We start from the raw sequence: 22894 nt of genomic DNA on the forward strand, positions 1-22894 counted from the left end.
ATACAAGTGGTCGTTTCGTTGAAGGTTGTGGTCTTATGCAAACGTTTGTTTTTGCGTCTGCCATTTGTTCATTTTGAAATGTGAGGGAAATACGTTTTAATAATACCTTTCTGTGGACAGGCTTGGTTATATTTGCCAACAGAAAGCTATACTGGCCGAAAAGTGCGACTAAATGAATCGATTGATTGGGCTTAGTGTCTTGGCTGATAGCGTGTCATCGTAACCCCGATGTTGTGGACTTTTGCTCATGATATCACTCACTGGTCCTGACTCGATTCTTTCCACGTCTCCCTATATTGTCAGAATGGAAAAAAGACTTGCACACACGCACATACTTCTAAGCAATGGACCTAAAAGAACTCTTTGAAACACTTTTCCTCAACACCGCATCGTGTCTACCTTTACGTTATGTATACTAAGGGGTGACACTGTCTAGGGCATGACAACGAATGTCTACGTTATCATACACAACCTTTAAGATACACAACAAACTAGGCCAGGCGACTAATATGGCCTCGTTTCTCTCGCTGACCTTGACCCTGACACGAACTGAGACTGGGCGGTACAGGGGGCAGATACTAGGCTGCTAGGGTACAGTGCAGTGTGACAGGGTACAGACATCTGATGACAGAGTGAGTTGCCATTATCGATATTATGCTGTATGACATTCTTTTTTACAATCTGAGCTCCAATGCATGTGGCAGTATAACCCAACGTTTGCCTGTTTGCTGTTAAGACTGGAGCTAATGTAATCTGATAGAGATGACGCACTGAACAATGGCTTAGTCTGTAATTTAATCTGTGTAGAACTTACAGAGACAACTCACTACATTTATCTAGTCCTGTCATCTATCGTGCACGTGTTTGATCGGTGACACACAAATATCGATGTCAATTCATATAAAGTTCGTTTACGCGTCATTATCGCACTTGGGCCCCGTTTCACAAAGCTATCGTAGCGCATGTTACAGTATAGGAGGTACGACAGTCGTAGAGCTACGATAGCTTTGTGAAACGGGGTCCTGTTCGCTTTTATATGCCACTGTTCTGTATAATCGTATCTTTTTATAATAACAAGGTGGTAGTAAATACAAATCTGTAATAAATCCATATTTGCCCGAATTGCGCCCCACATACTCTCTCTCTCTCTCTCTCTCTCTCTCTCTCTCTCTCTCTCTCTCTCTCTCTCTCTCTCTCTCTCTCTCTCTCTCTCTCTCTCTCTCTCTCTCTCTCTCTCTCTCTCTCTCTCTCTCTCTCTCTCTCTCTCTCTCTCTCTCTCTCTCTCTCTCTCTCTCCATATTCAAAACCCCATATTCGTTCCGATTATGTTTTCAGCACCAGTGGTCAACTGTTCAAAAAGCGACGTTACAATTATAACAAACTCAAACTCACTCACTCATCCAGCCAGGACTAACGCAAACAACAAACTACAGAATGAGCGGACAGGGCAGCAAGAAGCTGATCAACTCCGTGGAGCGATGCGTGGACGACATGCTAGAGGGCTACGTGGCCCTCAACCCGGGGGTGCGTCTATTACACGGTCATCGTATCGTAATCCGGGCCGACGTCGAAGACTACGTGAAGTCCGGCAAGGTGGCTGTGTTGTGTGGGGGAGGGTCTGGGCACGAGCCAGCACAGGCAGGTAAAAACAAACGGAAGTATGCTACTCAAATCAAGTTAAGGAACACCAGCAATTGAAAGGCTGTATCTTGCAATATGTTTGTTTGTTTCTTGTTGAACAACGCACTCAGCAATATTCCAACTATATGGCGGAGGGCTGTAAAAAATCGACTCTGGACCAGACAATCCAGTGATTACCACCATGAACATCGATCTACGCAATTGAGATATGATGTCATGTGTCAACCTAGTCAGCGAGCCTGACTACCCGATCCCGTTAGTTGCCTCTTACGACAAGCATGGATTTGAAGAGGCCAATTCTAAGTCATATGAAACAATGTGTGTTAACTTTTTAAGTTCATTATACATCATATACATTTTGCTATAACATTTTTGAAAGAAACATGACAAGAAATAACACATAATGCAGTTATCGTACGGTGCCCTGGACCAGGTAATAATGTAACTTACGCGTCTTAATCATTCCAAATGAAGATGATACAATTATTTTGATTGTTTTCTGTGTACAAGGGTATGTTGGGCGGGGTTACCTGACGGCGTGTGTGGCAGGGTCGGTGTTCGCCTCTCCCCCACCCCAGGAAATCCTTCCGGCAATCAGAGCTGTGGCCAAACGGAACAAGGGTAGGTGTGGCGCTCTATGTTTGACCTTTATAATTACTCGAGAGTCGTTGTTGTAAGAGTTAATTCTTTAGAAAACAAAACTACCCAAAGAGGAAAATTGAATATTTACCTAGGCCTTGTCTCTTTACTGTGTTTGTTTCCACCTCTGAAAATTCATGGAAGACAGACTATAGTCATCACTTACAGTCGTGTTTGGAGATCGGGATCAAACGCCTTTCTCTCAGGGACGGTAATATAAGATTGATTTGTGCAAGTTGGGCCCTGGCTGACCGCGTGTCTTAGTAGTAACGTGGATCTTTGTTCCAACAGTCAACAACTAATTCGCCTTGTCCTGACAATTATACAGAAGAATCAGTGGTTTTAGCAGGAAATAAGGACTGGTGTAAGTATTAAAGAATTTCCTACCACAAGATAACTCACATTCCCCGTGTGTTGTGACTGTGTCTGTACAGGCGGGTGTCTGTTGTCCGTCGCCAACTACACTGGAGACCGGCTCAACTTCGGACTGGCCTACGAGAAGGCTCGACAAGAAGGGATCAAAATCGCTATGATAGTTGTGGGCGAGGACTGCGCCGTGACGACAAACGACCGTACCGCGGGCAGGAGAGGACTTGTCGGATACATCGTTACAAATAAAGTAATGTAACGTTTTGATTTTAACATTCTGACCAACGTCAAAATATTCGAGGTCACTATACATGGCATTTGCTTACATAAGAAAACTGTTTTGAATGGAAATAAAGAGTTTTTGTTTCTACAGTTAATGTTCTCAGGAAAACGAAGTCTCTATGTTGAGATGGGGCCTAGAGGTTAAAGCATTCGCTCATCACGCCGAATACCCGGGTTCGATTCCCCACATGGGTACAATGTTTGAAGTCCATTTCTGGTGTCCCCCGTCGTGATATTGCTGGGACATTGCTAAAAGCGGCGTAAAACTAAACTCAATCACTATAACGAGGTCAGTGGTCTAAGTATCCGCGTTAAAACCCAGCCACCAACTGCTGGTTCCTGTACATAATTCGTTCACCGTTTGCTAGATTGCTGGAGCTTTGGCCGAGATGGGTCGGAGTCTGGAGGATATAGTTGAGATTACCACTGCTGCCACCAAACAGATGGGTAGGTGGAGAGGGGTGGCATCCCTGTGTTGACCATTTCAGAATAGGGTTTCACAGCGGAATAAACTACCGGGCGAAAGAAAGAAACTTGGATGTGACCTAAAGCTGACAAATATTATTAAGCTGACCTTTTATGACATACACAGTGATATAATGTTTGTCAAGATAACCGTATCAATGTATCAACATTGAATCACCATCTGCTGTTTGCTTCATCTAAACATGGACGGATAACTTTTGCCCGGTATTTTATGCCCAACATTTCGGTAACGTGCAAAGTTGTCACCGCGGCCTATAAGTGATCTCAGAGTTACGACTGACGCTACGGCCGTCCTAAAGTAAGGGAGGTACAACCGTTTTGGCTCTAAGATCGCTGGTTCAAGTCCAAGATTTCTGGTGATTATGGAGTTTGGCCTCCCAGAAAGGAATAAACTTAAGAGATATGCGAATCCTTGGGCATCCCCCCTACATTAATCTGGTTTTCCGTGATATGATGAAAATAACTTCAGGGACTATCGGCTTGAGCTGGAGTGCGTGTTCCGCGCCAGGATCTGGACCCACGTTCAGCCTCGGGGATGATGAGATGGAGTTGGGTCTGGGGGCACACGGGGAGGCGGGCGTCAAGCGCATGAAGGTCTGTGGGCTTTTGCTACACTTGGCAACTGTATATATATACACAGTTTGGCAACATGAGAATCCATCAAACTTTATACTCTCAACAATCTGATGTCAAACTAAGATGTCTGTGCAATTATCATAATCATCAACTGCCAACTTGATATGCCAACTCCTTGGCATAGTGGATACAGCGCCTGCTCAGAGAGCAAAGGTCGTTGTTCGATCCCCGGCAGAGTCATAACGATACCTTTAAAATATGGTACTTATTGTTACCCCGCGCTTGGCGTTTAGATGGTAAAACAAGAACTGGTCGGCTCGGAGGTAGCATGCTGTGTCTGAGTAGGCTATCAATGTTAAACTGCGGAATGTTATCGCAGTAGGCCAGCACTATAGAACCGTCGTGAAAACCTGTACAATCTGCAACACACTTACTCACGCACGACCATCATACGCCAATTTGCCTTACTGGGACATTGCTGTGTGTGCCGTAAAACATCATTCACTCACTGTGACTAAATGAGGTTCCTGTTGGTAGATGACCAGTGCTAGGGAAGCAGTGACGATCATGATAGACCACATCACAAACCCGGACAACCCCACACACCTCAAGGTCACCAAAGGTGAGGGTCACGCCGACCTATTTCCCATCCGGTACAGGATGACATCAATACTTCTTCAATTACCACAATTAAAACTCGTACATTACTGTAATTAGAATACAACGCTTTGCAGCTTCTACACATGAGGGCAAAGAAATGCGGACCATTCATCTTAGAACGTCTGAATATATCATTATCTTTGTAGATAAAACATACCATGATGCTAATGAGAATCCTCAACAAGATAGCCGTTCACGTCTTTTAGGTATACAGTGTAAATAAATAATTATTGTATCCTGCTCACAGGTGACCATGTTGCTGTCTTCGTCAACAACCTCGGCGCCACCACCGTCATGGAAATGAACATAGTCGTAGGAGAAGCAATTTTGTACCTTGGTGAGGCACATTATTTGTACATACTACTGAAAAAAACTTTAGTAATATGAAAGAAGTGGATGGTCCTTAACTTGTTTTGAGGAGGATGAACTCAGGTGTTGATTTTCAGTTTAACCGATATGTATGTGACGTAGCAGAAGACGTCCACCACAATGCAGTGATTGGCTTAGTCATGTATAAGATATGGGACATTAAAACAATATTTTTATGAATGAACATCTACCTGATAGACATATTGCAGAACACATCGGTGTGTTGGTTGAACGATGTTACTGCCAGCGTTTCATGACGTCCATGGAGATGGCGGGATTTTCCATCATGCTGCTGCTGCTTCTGAGTGACACTCTCACTCAGTGTCTGGGTGAGCTCGATCGCATGACACCAGCATGACACCAGCATGTCACCTACACAATACAGTATTCCTGTATTCCAGGCAACCACTATTGCCTTAAACCCGCCTTTCTCGGTCAGTGAATGTATTATGCAACTTTTAGCAATATGGCGGCGGTATCCTTTTTCGGGAATGGACTATATTGCTGGCTGCGGCATGAAACACACTGCAGTGAGTAAAATAACACCAGTTCCACCCCTCTTCACTCCGCCATGTCAGAACAGAAGCAGCCTCGGTTTCGTATAAGGTGTTTTTGTGTGGCGAGAGCACAACAAAGATATGACCGACAACTGGTCTATGTTAGAGCACAGGCAAACTGCAGCGCAAATAGGGTTGCGCAACAAAGAGAAAATGACCAGTTTTGCGAGTGTTGCGCAACCCTATTTGCGCTACAGTTTGTGAGTTACGATCATTTTAGCGCAAAGGTCGCTTTGTGAAACTGCTTTCTGTACGAAACAGAGGCTTATGTTCTCTGGGCATGATAGGTGCGTGCATGCAAGAAGACACTAGTGCATGTCTGGTGTTGTAGATAGCCTGGGTATGCACGTGGATCGCGCGTACAACAGCCCCTTTAAAACCTCCCTGGAGATGGCTGGGATCTCCATCACCCTGCTTCGCTTGGACATAACACTAACCCAGGCTCTCGGTAAGCTAATGCAGCGTATTATTATGCTTTATATAACCAATCTATTATGATAAACGTCTTCGTCCCAATCACCTCAACAACTTCGTGTTGAACACTGTTTAAATTGCAATGAGCGAAAATAAGGAAGGGTTGAATTAGAGTAGAAATTTCACGACGTGTCGCTTCCGACAAGCAGCATTGGTGGTGAGGTTCAAATAATATATCAAAATAGTGCAAAAATATATTACACGGGGTAACTGTGAATGAAATGCATCATGATGGCATGGCAACTGTTAGGTTTCATTTCAAGCATTTGTAGCAGCACGATATATAATCTTTGTAAAACTACCTGCACTGTTCACTTAATGACATACATGTATGTTAAAAAGAAACCTTGTATACTAGTACTTTGAAGTGAGGTGAGGTGAAATTGGTTTTAACGTCGTGCTTGAGAATATTTCGCTCATATGACGACGTGACTAGTACTTTGAAATCGGAATTGGAACGCTTTTAGTGTTTTGTGAGTTTTGTGTTTTAATTATGAGTTCCTGGTTAGTTACCAGTATCCCTGATGAACTATATATATGTGAACTGTATGTTGCATTATTGTATTACTCATGTATCTGATTGTAACCTTACCAATGGTATCACATTTTCTGGTGCAGATTTTCCAACAGACTCCCCACATTGGCCACGCCCACTTCTACCACGTGGGGTGACTGACAGACAGACCCCGCCCCGTTTAGTGCTGGATTATATTGAGGACACGCCCAGTACGACCTTAGTGGGCGGGGCGGAGGTGGGATCAGGTACGCCATAGTATGATAATCGAAGAATTGTAAATATTATGTTGGTACCGACTTTTCATAAATCTTAAATGTGATGCTGAAATAAGTGAAGAGTTGGGTCCCTTTACAAGTGCTCGTGAAACATTACAGTTCAGTCATTTGTGGACATAATTGTGTCCTTTTTCCCTAAAATTTCGTCGTCATTGTAAACCAGGATATAGATTTTCGAAGCTCTCTTAGCGCTAAGATAGTCGTAAGTGCCATACATTAACATTAACTTGCGACTATCTTAGCGCTAAGAGAGCTTCGAAAATCTAGGCCTAACATATATAGGTCCTAACACTATAACCAGTGAAGATCTGGGTTAGAATTGGTCTTCAGCAATGCTTGTTGTACGTAAGAGGCGACTAACGGGATCGGGTGGTCAGGCTCGCTGACTTGGTTGACACATGTCATCGTATCCCAATTTGCCTAGATCGATGCTCATGATGTTGATCACTTGATCGTCCGGTCCAATATTTGTCAATAATTGCTGACATCTGCAGGGATGATAAAGTCCATGCAGGTAGCAAAAGCACATAAGTCCCAATGGTCTCCAGTGTGGTGATGTGCCCTCAGTTTCTAGCAATATGTGGCCTGTTTTATGTTGTATTGCTGTGTATAGTAATACCTGTTTATGGTTTCACTGTAAATTTAAGTGTAAAGCTGTGCGAGTCTAGTTGTTTTAAAATAGTCTAAGTTAACTTTTATGAATAAATAGTTTTCAGAAATACTGCCGATATGACTTCACTCGCTCACTCACGCATTGTTTTGTATTCACGTGTGTTCAACCCTTGTCACTTTCACCCATTTCAGATTATGCAGACAAACTGTACGAGATCATCGCGCACGTGTCCGAGAAACTTATGCAGAACGAGGCTCGACTGAACCAACTGGACACAACGGGGGGAGATGGGGACACGGGCAGTACATTGGCACGAGGAGCTAGGGGTGAGTGTCTGGAAAACCACAAAATATTTAAAATAATGAATAAAAAGGAATATTAGCTAAGTTATTTTGGTCGCCTGAATTTACGACAAGGATAAACCTGTGTCGTTTTAGACAGGGTAAGGACCGTTCCGCAGCTGCTGATATATACTACTCACACTTTGCTTAGGATCACAAAAATTCCCAACTTTACTTAAACGTAGATTAATAATTTGAAATTGTATAATTTCATTTAAACTGGATAAATAATAATATGGTAACCCTTCTTTAGGCAAACAGCCACTTTAATCTAACCTTATGAACTTGATACATGAGTAACCATAAAAAATGGTTTTCATGCCACCAATAAACCATTTTGCAAATCATGGAACAAGTCCTTGACAAGTACACAACACCTGTCAATAGTAGGTATTTGGATCCACAAGATGCAGTGGCATACTGAAACCTAGGACCCATGCTTACAATAGCTTAGATATTTAAACCAAATTAGACCCCACATCATAGGTTTCTGTTGAATCAATGACTTGATCCTTAGCAAAGTGTGAATAGTATAGTAGCCCTGAAGTATTTATCCCTTAAAGGAGGACTTAGCCAAGCCATGTTGGCAGTCCAGGCATCATTCAAATTCTTTTGTATGTAGGTAAGTTGTCATGCATTAAAAAACATTCAACAGGCTAATGTTTCCACGCTGATTTTTTCCACCTATTGTGTAACGTAGGTATTTAGGCAAAGTATGAGCTTTTTCAATTTGTACTGTTTCTTTTATTTTAGCCATTTTAAAGCAGCTTGGTAACAAAGACAAGCCCGGTTTGCCTGTTGATCAGCCATGTTCCCTGGTGCAAGCCCTGGCCTCCACGGCTGAAAACCAGATGGGGGGCGCGTCCGGAGCAGTGAGTTCTTTACTATTGATGATTACAAATGCACCATTCTAATCGAAAATGTAGCGACAAAACCCTTTCCATACCAAACTGATTCCTATAATTGCCATGAAATGGGAAGAGTGACGAAGCCAGGTGCTCGCAAAGATGAGAGCCTACCTTGCTCAATACGTGCTTCCCGTGGCACAGCCTACAGTTCACCTGAAAAAAACCCACTGGAATATATGATACACGCGAAATGGGGAATTGCATCGGACATCATTTTGGCCATCGCCATAATGGGTGCAGGACGTACAGATCACAGTAGCCTATACCGGCCTTGAGCCAGGTTTCACTGCTGTTGGTTGTGCGTCGTCGTGACGCGGATCGTTGCTTATGCTATCAACCACTTGTTTTCTAACCAAGACGTGCATAGTTACAGCTTAAATATTTCTGACACAAATGAACCTCAATTGTCATTGCAAATACTGCACGACGTGATTCATACCTTTAACACTGACTGACTGAGTTTGGTTTTAGCAATATTCCAGCAATATCACGGCGGGGGACACCAGAAATGGGCTTCACACATTGTACCCATGTGGGGATTCGAACCCGGGTCTTCGGCGTGACGAGCCAACACTTTAACCACTAGGCTACCCCACCGCCCCTCATACCTTTAACAGCACGGGACGTCTGTACAGACGATCCTTCACTATACGAAGATCTGGCAGAGCCTAATGAACGTCTTTATGGAATCTATTCGTATTTTCAAGGTCGAAGTGCACTTGCAGTACTTTACTGGAAGGTCGAAGTGCTCTTGCAATACTTTACTGGAAGGTCGAAGTGCTCTTGCAATACTTTACTGGAAGGTCGAAGTGCACTTGCAGCACTTTACTGGAAGGTCGAAGTGCACTTGCAGCACTTGCAGTACTTTACTGGAAGGAAAACGTTATAGAATAATATATTTCAAACTAGACTAAGAGATCGCACGAATGACAGACTGACATGTTCATGATGTACGTGATATGGATGGCATATTGTCTGAGGCTCCACTGTCATACTCTCGTAATCGTGGGTTCGAATCCTGAATCCTGATTAAAGATTTGGTTTGTCAGTCCTTACTGTTCAAATGTGGTTAACCAAAGTGTAATAGTTCTCATACCTCCATCCCTTACTGTTCTCATTCAACTTTAACCAGACACGTGACGTAAGCAGAGTAATGCTCATAGGGGTGTTCGGGTAGCCTCGTGGTTAAAGCGCTCGCTCGTCACGCCGAAAACCCGGTTTCGATTACCCACATGGGTACGATAGGTGAAGCCCATTTCTGGTGTCCCCCGCTGTGATATAGCAGGAATATTGCTAAATGCGGCGTAAAACTAAACTCACTCACTCACAGCGTTAAAGCCAACCACCTCACTCGTCCAATGATACACTCTGTGACACTCTTCCCCAGCTGCACAGCCTACTGCTGACGTCAGCATCCAGCTGTCTGAAGGACTCCGTGACGGTAACGGCATGGCGCGACGCCCTGTCACAGGGGATAGACGCCGTCAGAAGGTGAGCCCATTGGTTTGACATTCGATCATAACCTCTGTACTTTTTTTATCTTCTTACCAAAGTCTTGTTGCTTCTTACATAACGTCTCTGTCTGCTGATATAGTGTATATAACTATATGCTAAATGATGTACTTTGCAGATATAGTGTATATAGCTAAATGCTAAAAGATGTACAATATAGCAATGGGGTATGTAACTGAATGCTAAATGGCGTATATTGTAGATATGGAGGCGCTGAGCCCGGAGACAGGACGATGGTGAGTAGTGACACAGACTTCTTAAGCGAAACTCTGCTATACATCTTCGATCGTTCACAGTGTTCCATATTTGTTAAGGATATCACTATTCCTTGGAGTAGGAACCACTTAGAGCCAAACTGTATGAACATCAGAGCATATCATAATAAATTCAAACAAAGTATATATCAATTCCAAATTTCTTATACCACCATTTCATACCTCGAAGGATGAAATTCATTTAGTATGCGAGACTTCTTGTGTATTCTGACAGTGATACAACCACCATCTGTATCGCAGAATAAAATAGTTTATCAAAACGAGAGGGGACGTAAGCCTATCTGTGCTCAACCCAACAGCCTCAAGTCAAATAACTTGTGATGACATGTAGAAGTGATGACCGTGACTCGTCTCTCCACAGCTGGACCCCCTGTGTGCTGCGAGGGATGTGCTGTTATCTAGACTGTCAGAAACAACGCCCATCCAAGCCTTCACGGAGGCGGTTCAGGTACGTCACAGGGTAGCATGTATCTACATGGGGAAATGTAGCATTCTTGACAATGTCATGTCTTTTTACACTTTTCAAGGTTCAGTTTCAGTCAAATAAGACTGAAGGCTCCAGATACGGTTGTGTGGAACGTACGACTGTCCCCAAATAACAACTATAAACAACTATAGGTCCCTACATATTCCTTCCTCATTCGTAATTTTTCGGTTGAGTCTCTGTTAACTCGAAGTATTTACGTCGGGCCCTTCAACTTCGACACAACGGTGTTTGTATATTGATTCTAACAATGTAACGTTATATTTCATAGATACCAGGAGTCCCTAGCATAAGGAACTACATAGATGTAAGCACTAGTTACAACTATCTAGAAATACATATTATACATTTCTGAATCAATACTCCATTCATTCTACTACTACAGCTACAGCTCCAACTACAACTACTGCTGTTGATACTACTACTTATACTACTGATTATAACGATATAACAAACAACAAACACAATACATTTATCATATAGCGCCTATTATCCACCATTAACACATAAACAATATCTAACAGCATGCACACTGAAGATATGATGTACAGAACAGGTTTGCTGTTAGTTGGTGACCATGGATCGCTGTGATCTCGCATATCAGACATCAGGGTTCCGATCCACAAAACGTGCGTAACGTTACGACCTGTCGTAACTCTATAGTTGATCATAGGCTTACGAATGTCGTAGCGCTACGAACGCTTTGTGGATCGGGCCCCAGACTTGTAGTATACCGTAACCAATATTACTCTGGAATAAGATAGTTTTGAAAGATGAGGTTTTATTGCTGAGTTGAAAGCTGTCTGTGAGGGGATTGCCCTGAACCACAGAGTTGGAACTGTTGGAGCGAAAACTTTGTCTACAGCGGCTCCCGTTCTCGGCTGCGTCAGAAGAACATCCACAGATCGAGATGTGTCGATTTTTTAGATATATACTCACGAGATCCACAAAGCCATTTATATGTAGGATAACTAATTTGGTGGTTTGTTAGTTGTTAAACGCCGCACTCAGCAATATTCCAGCTATGTGGCGGCGGTCTGTAAATAAGTGAGTCTGGACAGGCAATCCAGTGATCAACAGCATGAGCATCATTGTACACAATTGGGATACGATGACATGTGTCAACCAAGTAAGCGAGCCTGGCCACCCAATCCCGTTAGTCGCCTCTTAAAACAAGCATGGGTTACTGAAAACCAATTCTAACCCGGATCTTCACGGGTAGATTACGAATATGTTTTCGTGCATTTTTATGCTGTCCTGTCTTATGATTCTGTTCCTTAGATTACTGTAGAAGATATTTATCAATGGTCTGTTGCAGGCAGCAGAGAAGACAGCAGAGGCGACAGCGACAATGAGGGCATACGCTGGACGGGCCAGCTACGTTAACCCTGACCGTCTTACCCAGCCGGACCCCGGGGCTACGGGGGTGGCAATTTGGCTCAGGGCCATACTGGAGAAATTGTAAGGAGCAGCCATGAATATATGGCTTAACTATAACAGATTCACAAAAGAATGTTAGTGTCGCCACTGTACATTTCCTCTCATGGAGTCCAGAGTTCTCCAATACAGAAGATCGTTTCGATGGACATCTTGACATTGGACGCAGCGAAGTCTTGCAGTGTGACCTGTCTGTGATAATTATTCCGTGTTACTGGGTAAATTATGATTGTGACGCGTTCATTTTGGTTACTTATTTACTCATATACTGTCCAATGCATTTATCTGTACAATGAGACACCGCTAGTCACTAGCCCAAGGTAAATCGTCTGAAATAACAATTTTCAGGGTAATCGTTCCCAGCAGAAATCCACTGAAAAGAGTGTTTTCAACAAGTCTCAACTTGTTTCTTATTAATTCTTTGCCAAACGTAAATGATCAAGAGATGATCATCTAGAGAACACGTCGTTGCAATCCACAAACATACGCAATATTATGGTTGGCGGGTGTGCAACGGTTTATCTTCCATAACAACACCGGGATAGTCCTCACGACACATGCTACATGGGATACACCAGGAATAATGGTCGATAAAGTATTAGTAATGGTTGGGTATTAAAACCTGTATAACTGTTCAATCATATTTACATTCTACTGTCCGTGGTTGAGTGTCGTTGTTGTTGCTGCTGCTGCCTTTGGTGTTGTTTGATGAAGTGTTCAATACCCCAGCAGTTTCACAGCTCAATATTCAGGAATCCAGAATTATTTTGTTTTGATCTGGATCTCAAACACTTAACGCAACCTGCGGACATCTCTCCAAACCTTGTGACTTCAGCGCTAAACTGCATTTCTTGTCTTCACGCCGAGATACCAAGACGGTGTACGTCTGGACTAGTTTGTGTAGTCGGAGAGAGGATGTGAATAGTTCGAGCTCCAATCGCGGAGGAATACATTCTCTAGCTGTTGACGTAAGGACAACGTCTCGTTATCAGACTGCGGCTGTTCCATAACGAAACCTATCCCCGCCGTGTACAAAAAGTAGTTCCCTGACCAGTTAGAGGTTCCTGCAAGGAAATATGATTTGAAGAGTACGGAAATGTTAGCAGAAATCGAAATACAGTTTAATGTACTTTTACTGATATCAGAACCCATGGTGATATGAGTTGATTTACTATCATGGATAATATTTTCAAACGAAATCTATCTGTGCCGACATCGAAGAGTCAATAAGCTTGTTCCAATTTAAGTCTACATCTAGACTTTGTATTTACTATTTAACGCGTCCCCTACCCCTGTACTGAATGATAAGTCCCGATCCACAAAGCGTTCGTAACTTTACGACCTGACGTAACTCTATAGTGTATCATAGGCATACGAATGTCGTAGAACTACGAAGGCTTTGTGGATCGGGACCCAGGCCTGGATGTATAGTAATTCTTTCCTCATAATAGCCAGGTTTAATTATGTTCTTCTTAATTATATAATCTACGAATTATTTCCTTAGTGACTTGTCTTCAAGTCCCCCTTTAAGAGTGTATATGCCTGGTGTTCTCACCGATATATGCGTGTTTGTCTGTGACCATATACTTGTTGTGGTTCACCCGTGTGTATGGACCCGGTTCCTGATCATGGCTGACTGGAAACTCGAATACTCTCTGCAGGAAGGAAGCAGGTTGGAAACATGTATTAAACACTGTGTACGTATGGCAGTACTGGGCCTTGTATAATTTCTTCGACTACTTTTAGGTTTGATATATGTGAAAAAGATATAGGTATAATCTGGAAAAATGAAAACTTTTACATTATAATTAAATTATTTTGCAAACATCTTACACAGAACCAAACCCTACAACTACTAGAATATATGTACTTTACTGAGGAAGTGTTATCCCAAATATAACATGTTACATTTGATCAATTCATAAAGGGCATTGTGTATTCATATATAATACAAAAAACAAACAAACAAACAAAAAATCTGAAAGAAGCTAACACACACTCTCGCACAAATATTAAATAACAAAATACGTAAAATTAAATGAACTTGCAATATTTTGCACTAAGTAGCATAACTCGCACAAGTTTACGCCAATTAGAATAATATTGAGATACACCATTGTTTCTCGAGCAAGCTGGGTATTTTTGGTTATCATTCGATGTGAAAATGAGACCTTATGTCCACCATTCACTAAGAAGAGCTGATCAGGGCATCGGCTTAAAACATCCAGTGTTTTTGACAGTAACCAACCCATGGAAACGTATGAATGTCACATTCAACCTGCGTAGACGATGCTTACATCTTCATAGAAATCAGATTACGCAGACCGTTATTTTGAGTCACTAATAGGCTTCCTTACCAGCCAGTTTAACTGAAAAGGTGATCACTCATAATTGCCTCAATGTCGTGCCGGACATACAGGTGTGAACTGACATCATGGTGGTGATAAAGCTAGACATATATATACTGCTCACCACTTCCAAGTCCACGTGTGTTAACACCGACTTGCCAAACATCTCTAGGGAGCGTAGGTACAGCAACATGTCGGGGTGGGAATGGTTCCAGCGGCTGACCAGGAGGTTGACGGTGACGTTGTGGTCGTAGGCTGCAGTCTTCAGCGCGTCATCCAGGACCGGCCAGTACCTACAAAGGGCAATGAACCAAGTAAAGGAGTTCGAATCCCGGTGGAGACACCAAAATTTGTGACCTGGGTCTCATATTGGGTAGTGTCCCTGGGCAAGGCCCTTCGTCCACATTGCACTCCGTCCACCCAGTTGTTCAAAATGGGTACCTGAGAAGCGGATGTACGGACCTATACGGTCGCACGAAGCGCTTATTAGCGGCTTTGAAAGTACAATTCCGTCAGGGTAATAATGTAACGCCAGAGAGCAATATCGTGTTGGATCCTAGGCGCAAAACTTAGCATTATTAATATTATTTATCAAGTCGTCTCTTACGACAAGCATTGGTTTGCGGGACCAGTCCTGACAGGAACTTTGGGGTCCCGTATGTCATGCATCATGACATTTTGACGATTAATCTAGTTTCGACATCAGCCTGAGCGATTGAGGGTGACAGTATTTCCTAAAGGCGAATCTATTCTTGAAAACCCTTGCGGTTTCCGTATGGCAATCGCTCATTGTGCCGTTGTACAAAACAACCTTAGCGCTAAGATGACCGTAACTCCCATACCTTAACATAGACTTAAGGTAGTCTTAGCGTTAAGGTTGTTTTGTACAACGGCACCCTGATAATGAATTACATGTGCGAGCCAGAAGCATGTAATCCCTTGTGGAGATGCGGCTGACAATTCTGGGTATTCTCAAACCCATGCTTGTCGTACGAGGTAACTAAAGGGATCGGATGGTCAGGCTCACTGACTTGATTGGTGTATATCATCCTATCATTCAGCATTAAACATGACACAACCATGAAACATTAGCCAGACCACAAGCAACTGTTCACGTTTAATACCCATTGTGGGCACCATGATCGCGATCTCCTCCGCTTATCTTGGCTCGTCACGCCGAAGACCCGGGTTCGAATCCCCACATGGGTACAATGAGTGAAGCCCATTTCTGGTGTCCCCCGCCGTGATATTGCTGGAATATTGCTAAAAGCGGCGTAAAACCAAACTCAGTCAGTCAGTCCTCCGCTTATCATATGTTCTTGCCCATTCACCTGCTGTATGAATCCAGTTGTATGAAGGGCATATAATTCATGACGGCGATGTAAATGAAGTCCCTGGCCTTGCTGATGACGTCCAGGATGGCGTCAAGGTCAGCTGTTCGACCTTCAGGGCAAAATGAAGGTGGCGAGCTCTGGAGGAGACAAATTGTGTGTGATAAATAATTTGTTCAAAATATATCTTGTTACTGACATATATTTGCTATTTCAGGTCTACATTTGATCAAACTTGATTACACTATTATATCAATATTCTGTTCTATTATAGTTTATTCGATATGCAACTTCTCTTGTTACCATAGTGAATTACATTAGCCGGCCAGAGCCATGTAGTACCTTGTGAAGATTTTTTGAGGCTCGTATACATGGTTGGTGCATGTCATCGTAACGTATCGTATCGTACATGGATGTTCATTATGTCAGTCACTGGATTGACTGGCCCGGTCTCGATTATTTACAGACCCCTATTATACGGTTGGAATATAGCCGAGTTCGGTGTCAAAGACACTAACAGTCACTCCAACAACACTACGCTCTGTGCAACAGACGGCGGAATGTTACTGATACGAAACATGGAGATAGTGAGCTCCCTCCTTGACTGAACAAAGTTAGAGAATGGGTTAAGGCCAAATATCTTAAAGCAACACACGTCTATTGACCGAGGGGCGTTTTGGAGAGGCGCACTGGTTAAAGCGTTAGCCCGTCACACAGAAGAACCGTTTCGATTCCCCACGTGGTTGCAAATTCTGATTCCAGTTTCTTCAGTCTCCATATCGCTGGAATAGAGCTAAAAGCGGCATAAACCTCATTCTAACCACTGACCGAGAGATACACCGTCCCCGTGTCGGCAACATATGGCGTGTCCTTGTTGAAGGCAGGTGAGAAGTCATGTGACCATGAGGCGGGGACGCTGGCATCCTCTGAGGCCAGCTGCCAATACACCTGGAAGATCTTTTCTATGTCGTCTGCCAGACAGCTGCAGTTTTGCACCAACACTCCCAACTCTTTCACCTACAACACACAATTAATGCCAGATCATTTTACACTAAGCTTGTTAAAACAGTTGCTGCACTAATAATGTTTCATCATCGTCAAAGGTCAATTTTAAGAAAAATTAATTAATGTTTTCAGGAATAAAAATAATTATCTATCTTTACACAAAAATGACTCATCAACACTGGAGATCTTCGTGAATATACCTGGGTGTAGGATCTCCAGTCGATGTTGGCGCTGCCGACGTAGAAATGTTGTCCGTCCACTAGCCACATCTTGGTGTGAAGTACACCGCCCCCAACCAGCCGCGTGAAGTTCATGCTCCGCACATCAGCACCTTCAACACACACACCACCCCATGTACAACAAACAGCTCAAGAATGTGCTCGTACTCCACAACAAGGACAGACGGTTCCCTCTTTGTCCAATAAGGATGACAGCCTTGGGTCTGTAAGTTCTTCACAACAAGAGTGAGTGAAGGTTTACAGGTGATGATATGAAGGGGAAATGTGTTGTCTTCTAGCGTTTTCTCAGAACATTGACTACTTCGCTGGTACAGTGTTTCAAGAGAGTTTATGATGCCCTTTTTTGGTGTGGCTAGAATAATGGCTTAAAACACTCTCAATCACTCAATCATAAACTCACAAACTGACTTACCGAATTTTACGCAGAGTTTTGTTTCTCTCCTTGACGAAAGACAACGTTTGGTAACTACGCTTGTACTAACCTGCCGCAGCAAGTTTCACTGTGTCGACATCTGGAAACACCGCTGATGGCTGATTCTGTACAATTTGAATTTTCACTTGACCTTGACTTCCAATGTCATACAGGGCGTCAAACACATCTTGTCCCTGTAATGATGAAGACAATGGGTTCAGACAGTCCCAACACCCGAGTGTGTCGAGCAGTACAAGTCATTCCCACAATAGGGGAATCAGGGAGAGACCCCAAGCAGCCGATGCTAGGAGGCACCCGAATGAATCTTGTGGCCAGACGTTATAATACTATCCGGACAGCACGGGATTTTAGTCATTGATTGATTACAATCAGAGATGATAAGGTTGGAAAATAGCTGAATATGGCGGTGAGATATAATATGAAACCAGTCTTTATGCAAATGCATGGGTAGGTCGTGTTCATGATATACTTGTCGAGATCAACAACCAGGGTTGTGGTTGACAAGGCGGTCCTGTATCGTAACTCGTACAGCTTAACGTAGACTTGCGACAATCGGAGTGCTAAGATGAACCAGAGAATCGTGACCCTGATTTGAGAATTCACAATGATGGACTAGCGAAAACGGAAAAATGTATCTCTAAGACTGAACCTCAGGGCGCATGGTACATTTTGCTTTTTGGGATATATCTGTCCTTGTTCCTTCACCTGTTGGGAGCTTGAGTCGGTTGGTGTGGTGTCATTCATCTGCAACGTCCAATAAAAAGACGCCACAGATATCGTCTGCTCTGCGTTCCGTATCAGATCTAAGATGGCCGGACCCGTGCTTGGGTGTGGCGGTTCATCGTCTTGGTAGTGGAGACTCTCGGGAATGGACTCTACCAACGTAAATCTGTAATGTTTCCATTTGTTTTCTTAACGTCATGCCTTATTACACTCTTTTACGATTATAGTTTATAGGAGGATTTGCTTTCCTGTCAAATGTCATCATCTTGAACGAACTTCTTTTGTAATAAAACTGTTAGCTAGTCACAGACATTCTATAGTTCCTCGCTTCACACAAGGCATTATTATATAACTTAAAAGAAGCAATCATGGTGCCTACCCAGTTTAAGCGTTTGTATCACAAACAGATTATAATCCCTTGTTAGTTATGACATCACAAGCATAGCCATCGAGTTCATGTTCGTTTCGTTTACAGTACGATCAAACATGGGGGTCTACTTTAATTTGCCTGGCGGTATATTTGAATGTTTTGTCTCGACATGTTGAGACTGAGATGGGTGAATGAAGTACTTGCACACATCTGTCGCTGCATCCCGTGTCTGGATGTGTAGTAGTGACCACCTCCGCCGTCGGGCTACTTCCGTTGTGGAGATCCTGCACAGACTCGGGATGATCCTACACAGACAGAACTATCCATTTGGTCGCCGTGAAGATTCCGGTTGGAAGAACATGTGTTAGTGAAACGCACGCACATACGCAATCACGCCAGCGCGCACACACACAAACGTGTATGTATACTTTAATTCACATACCCCACTAAATGTACCTAATTCGTAAAAACACAAATACCAAAGAGATTTAGAAACATCACGGATGACTTATTGGACCAGAGAACATTAACACCTGTACAGCGGTATATGGATTCTGTAGGATCTACCCAGGTTGCCCTGGTGGGGTGGCACGAGGAAGTGGACAAGGATTCTGTGGGACCTACTCACCGTTGCCCTGGTGGGGTGGCACGAGGAAGTGGACAAGGATTCTGTGGGACCTACTCACCTTGCCCTGGTGGGGTGGCACGAGGAAGTGGACAAGGATTCTGTGGGACATACTCATGTTACCCTGGTGGGGTGGCGCGAGGGAAGTGGTTAAGGAATCTGTGGGACCTACTCACGTTGCCCTGGTGGGGTGGCACGAGGAAGTGGACAAGGATTCTGTGGGACCTACTCACGTTGTCCTGGTGGGGTGGCACGAGGAAGTGGACAAGGATTCTGTGAGACCTACTCACCTTGCCCTGGTGGGGTGGCACGAGGAAGTGGACAAGGATTCTGTGAGACCTACTCACCTTGCCCTGGTGGGGTGGCACGAGGAAGGGGACAAGGATTCTGTGGGACCTACTCACCTTGCCCTGGTGGGGTGGCACGAGGAAGGGGACAAGGATTCTGTGGGACCTATTCACCTTGCCCTGGTGGGGTGGCACGAGGAAGTGGACAAGGATTCTGTGGAACCTATTCACCTTGCCCTGGTGGGGTGGCACGAGGAAGTGGACAAGGATTCTGTGGGACCTACTCACGTTGTCCTGGTAAGGTGGCACGAGGAAGTGGATAAGGATTCTGGCGGGACCTACCCACGTTGCCCTGGTGGGGTGGCACGAGGAAGTGGACAAGGATTATGTGGACCTACTCACGTTGTCCTGGTGGGGTGGCACGAGGAAGTGAACAAGAAGACCAGCAGTTAAAGCAATACACAGGATGATGGCCAGTGTCAGGAACAGCCCGACTTTCTGTGACCGTGTCATGGACTTCACCAGGCCGTCCCGCTCCTTCTGATGTCTCGACTTTGTGGTGGGCGTCTCACCGTTGGCGCGTTCCTCCATGCTGTAGCTCTCCTCTCGACCCATGGCTCAGTAATGGACCTGTTGACCATTGTGAATAAGTGAATGTTGGTTTATGCCACAGATAGCTAAAATTATACGCGACCCGTAAACAATCAAGTATGGACGCGAGATTGGGTCAACCGGAAATGCTCGCTAAACATCAAGATCATCATTAGGATGATCAGCCAACATCATCAACGGTCACCGCTAGTGGTCCAGGCTCAACCCTGTAATGAATGAGTGAGTGAGTTGAGTTTTACGCCTCACTCTAGCTACATGGCGGCGGTCTGTAAATAATCGAGTCTGGACCAGACAATCCAGGAATCAATAGCATGAGCATCGATCTACCCAATTGGGATACAATGTAACGTGTCAACCAAGTCAGAGAGTCTCACCACCCGATCCCGTTAGTCGCCTCTTACTCCAAACATGGGTTACTGAAGACCAATTCTAACCCGGATCTTCCCGGGTCAATCGTATAAAGAAATGTGACAGGAATGTTGCGGATTGCTGCGTTTGACATCAAACACACGCAGTCATAAACCCATATCTACTCAATCTCATCACATGTTATGTTTTCGTCTGTTTGTTTTTTTGCTTAACGCCGACATATTTCATCTATATGACGGTTGTCTGTAAATAATCGAGTCTGGACCAGACAATCCAGTGATCAACATCATGAGTATTGATACGCAGATGGGACACGATGACATGTGTCAACCAAGTCAGTGAGCCTGACCACCCGATCCCGTTAGTTAATGTACGAAGCACCTAGCCCCCCATTCCACAAAGCGATAAGGTGACCCCAAACTTTAACATACTCCTTACAGCAGTCGTAGCGCTATGATCGCTTTGAGGAACGGGGCCCTAGTATTCCACTGACAGCATGATCGTAGCTCCCACACTTTAACATGCTACTTACGCCAGTCGTAGCGCTACGTTCGCTTTGTGGAACAGTCCCTTGTCTTATACTGATAGCGTAAAGCCACTTGTGTGGACCACTTATGTTGACAACGAAGACACACCGATTGACACCACGTTAATCTTTAGAATTGCCGAAGAGTTTGACCAGGTGTGCTACATCTTGCATCGTTGCATGTGACGTGTGTAAAGCGTATCACAGATACACTGTCGCTTTAAAAGACTGCTGTATGTGTTATAGTGGTACGTACCTTCAATGCTGTCTAGATCAGTTCAACATCCATGCCACTGCTCAAGACACTGTTAAAACACTTGACACTGATAAAATCTCTGTGATGTTATCTTAGTGGTTCAGATACTAAACAACACAGGTATACAGAAGCTGATAACACGATAACTATCACACGTGGTATGACAGAGCTTAAACAAGGATAAACAACTGAAGTATGTACAAGTGTTTTGTACTCGCTGGGCATTGATATTCATTACAAATTATGTATATAAAGGACTGACTGACTGAGTTTGGTTTTACGCCGCTTTTAGCAATATTCCAGCAATATCATGGCGGGGGACACCAGAAATGGGCTTCACTCAATGTACCCATGTGGGGATTCAAACCCGGGTCTGCGGCGTGACGAGCCAACGCTTTAACCACTAGACTACCCACCGCCCCGTATATATAAAGGAAGTGAGCGAGATGAATTGTGTTTTGCGCCACCTTCAAGATTATGTATTTCACTTATAGGTCTTCGTGCATGCAGGTGTGCGTGCGCCTTTGAGTGTCTGCTTGTATTGAATTAGCCTAATTTATTACGTTAGTCGACTAAGATACGGGGATAAACATGGATACCCACCCAGAGTCAGTATGCTGACTGGGAGCCGACAAGACCTCATTTCAAGCCCCTTTTGCCCAGTTCTAAGCAGGTGTATTACTCTAAGAATGGAAAGAGGCGAATGGACAGTTTTGTGCAGCATTCACTCATTCACAGTTATAGCTGTGGTCTTGGAATAGCCGAGGCTGTGCCAGGCAAACCTGGGCCCCGTTTCACAAAGCTATCGTAGCGCTCCGACTGTCATACCTCGTATACTGTAACATAGATTTAGACAGTCGTAGCGCTACGATAGCTTTGTGAAACGGGGCCCTGGACCTGTCCACTAAGCGATAGTACCATCAAGGTGGCCGTAACTCCCATACTTTAACGAAGGCTTACAATTATCCTAGCTCCAAGATCGCTTTGTAGACCGGGGCCCAGGGAGCAAAAGCATGAGCAACGATCCCGTTTTAGGACACAATCACACACAATCACACAGAACCCTTTTTCACTAACCGAACTCAGTGCTAAGACAAACTCCAATACACAGACTTGCGACAATCGTAACACTAAGGTCACTTTGTGGACCGAGCTCCTGGTCACAGGGCCGGGCCATCTGCTCCCTATATTATTGGTTCAATAGCTGCCAGGGTGAGTTTAGTTGTAACCGCTTTTAGCAATATTACAGCAATGAGGGACTTCACACACTGTACCCAAGTGGGGAATGGAACCCGGGTCTTCAATGAGTCCATTAGAGACAGGGTGGCTATTTTATAGGCCATAAAGAGTGAGTG

General features: G+C 44.0%; 2 protein-coding genes across 4 annotated transcripts; one reads left to right on the top strand and one right to left on the bottom strand.

Annotated features, from left to right (window-relative positions):
* Positions 1-531: 531 nt before the first annotated feature.
* Positions 532-12650, top strand: LOC124275764 (triokinase/FMN cyclase-like). Of its 3 annotated transcripts, none has more exons than XM_046711424.1 (16): positions 532-632; positions 1336-1642; positions 2152-2262; positions 2715-2899; positions 3300-3378; positions 3887-4011; positions 4531-4615; positions 4901-4990; positions 5232-5351; positions 6672-6815; positions 7650-7784; positions 8553-8671; positions 10095-10198; positions 10422-10455; positions 10856-10942; positions 12297-12650. In XM_046711424.1, the coding sequence occupies exons 2-16, from the start codon at positions 1435-1437 to the stop codon at positions 12441-12443; spliced, it is 1773 nt and encodes a 590-aa protein (XP_046567380.1). In that variant the 5' UTR covers positions 532-632; positions 1336-1434; the 3' UTR covers positions 12444-12650. The 3 variants fall into 3 exon arrangements, with proteins under 3 accessions (XP_046567380.1, XP_046567382.1, XP_046567381.1); XM_046711426.1 differs by lacking the exon at positions 5232-5351 and adding an exon at positions 5911-6027; XM_046711425.1 differs by having other exon boundaries at positions 546-632; positions 1405-1642.
* Positions 12651-12658: 8 nt separating this feature from the next.
* LOC124275765 (5'-3' exonuclease PLD3-like) lies at positions 12659-21740 on the bottom strand. The gene is made up of 11 exons (XM_046711427.1): positions 21540-21740; positions 20179-20406; positions 19069-19169; positions 18477-18660; positions 17821-17944; positions 17300-17430; positions 16923-17111; positions 16095-16234; positions 14888-15056; positions 13971-14070; positions 12659-13479 (listed from the first exon to the last, which is right to left on the bottom strand). Exons 2-11 carry the CDS (start codon positions 20389-20391, stop codon positions 13307-13309), a joined length of 1524 nt encoding a protein of 507 aa, XP_046567383.1. The 5' UTR covers positions 20392-20406; positions 21540-21740; the 3' UTR covers positions 12659-13306.
* Positions 21741-22894: the final 1154 nt, after the last annotated feature.

The sequence above is a fragment of the Haliotis rubra genome, unplaced genomic scaffold (genome assembly GCF_003918875.1).
Source record: "Haliotis rubra isolate DU_JTF1 unplaced genomic scaffold, ASM391887v1 Scf202, whole genome shotgun sequence".
NCBI classification, from domain to species: Eukaryota; Metazoa; Mollusca; class Gastropoda; order Lepetellida; family Haliotidae; genus Haliotis; species Haliotis rubra.

Coding starts and splice junctions, on each gene's coding strand:
- LOC124275764 (XM_046711424.1), top strand. CDS start 1,435: ATGAGCGGACAGGGCAGCAAGAAGCTGATCAACTCCGTGGAGCGATGC. Junction 4,012..4,530: donor CGGGCGTCAAGCGCATGAAG/GTCTGTGGGCTT, acceptor TCCTGTTGGTAG/ATGACCAGTGCTAGGGAAGC. Junction 7,785..8,552: donor ATTGGCACGAGGAGCTAGGG/GTGAGTGTCTGG, acceptor CTTTTATTTTAG/CCATTTTAAAGCAGCTTGGT.
- LOC124275765 (XM_046711427.1), bottom strand. CDS start 20,391: ATGGGTCGAGAGGAGAGCTACAGCATGGAGGAACGCGCCAACGGTGAG. Junction 18,661..19,068: donor GGATGCAGCGACAGATGTGT/GCAAGTACTTCA, acceptor GAAACATTACAG/ATTTACGTTGGTAGAGTCCA. Junction 17,431..17,820: donor AGTGAAACTTGCTGCGGCAG/GTTAGTACAAGC, acceptor TGTGTGTTGAAG/GTGCTGATGTGCGGAGCATG.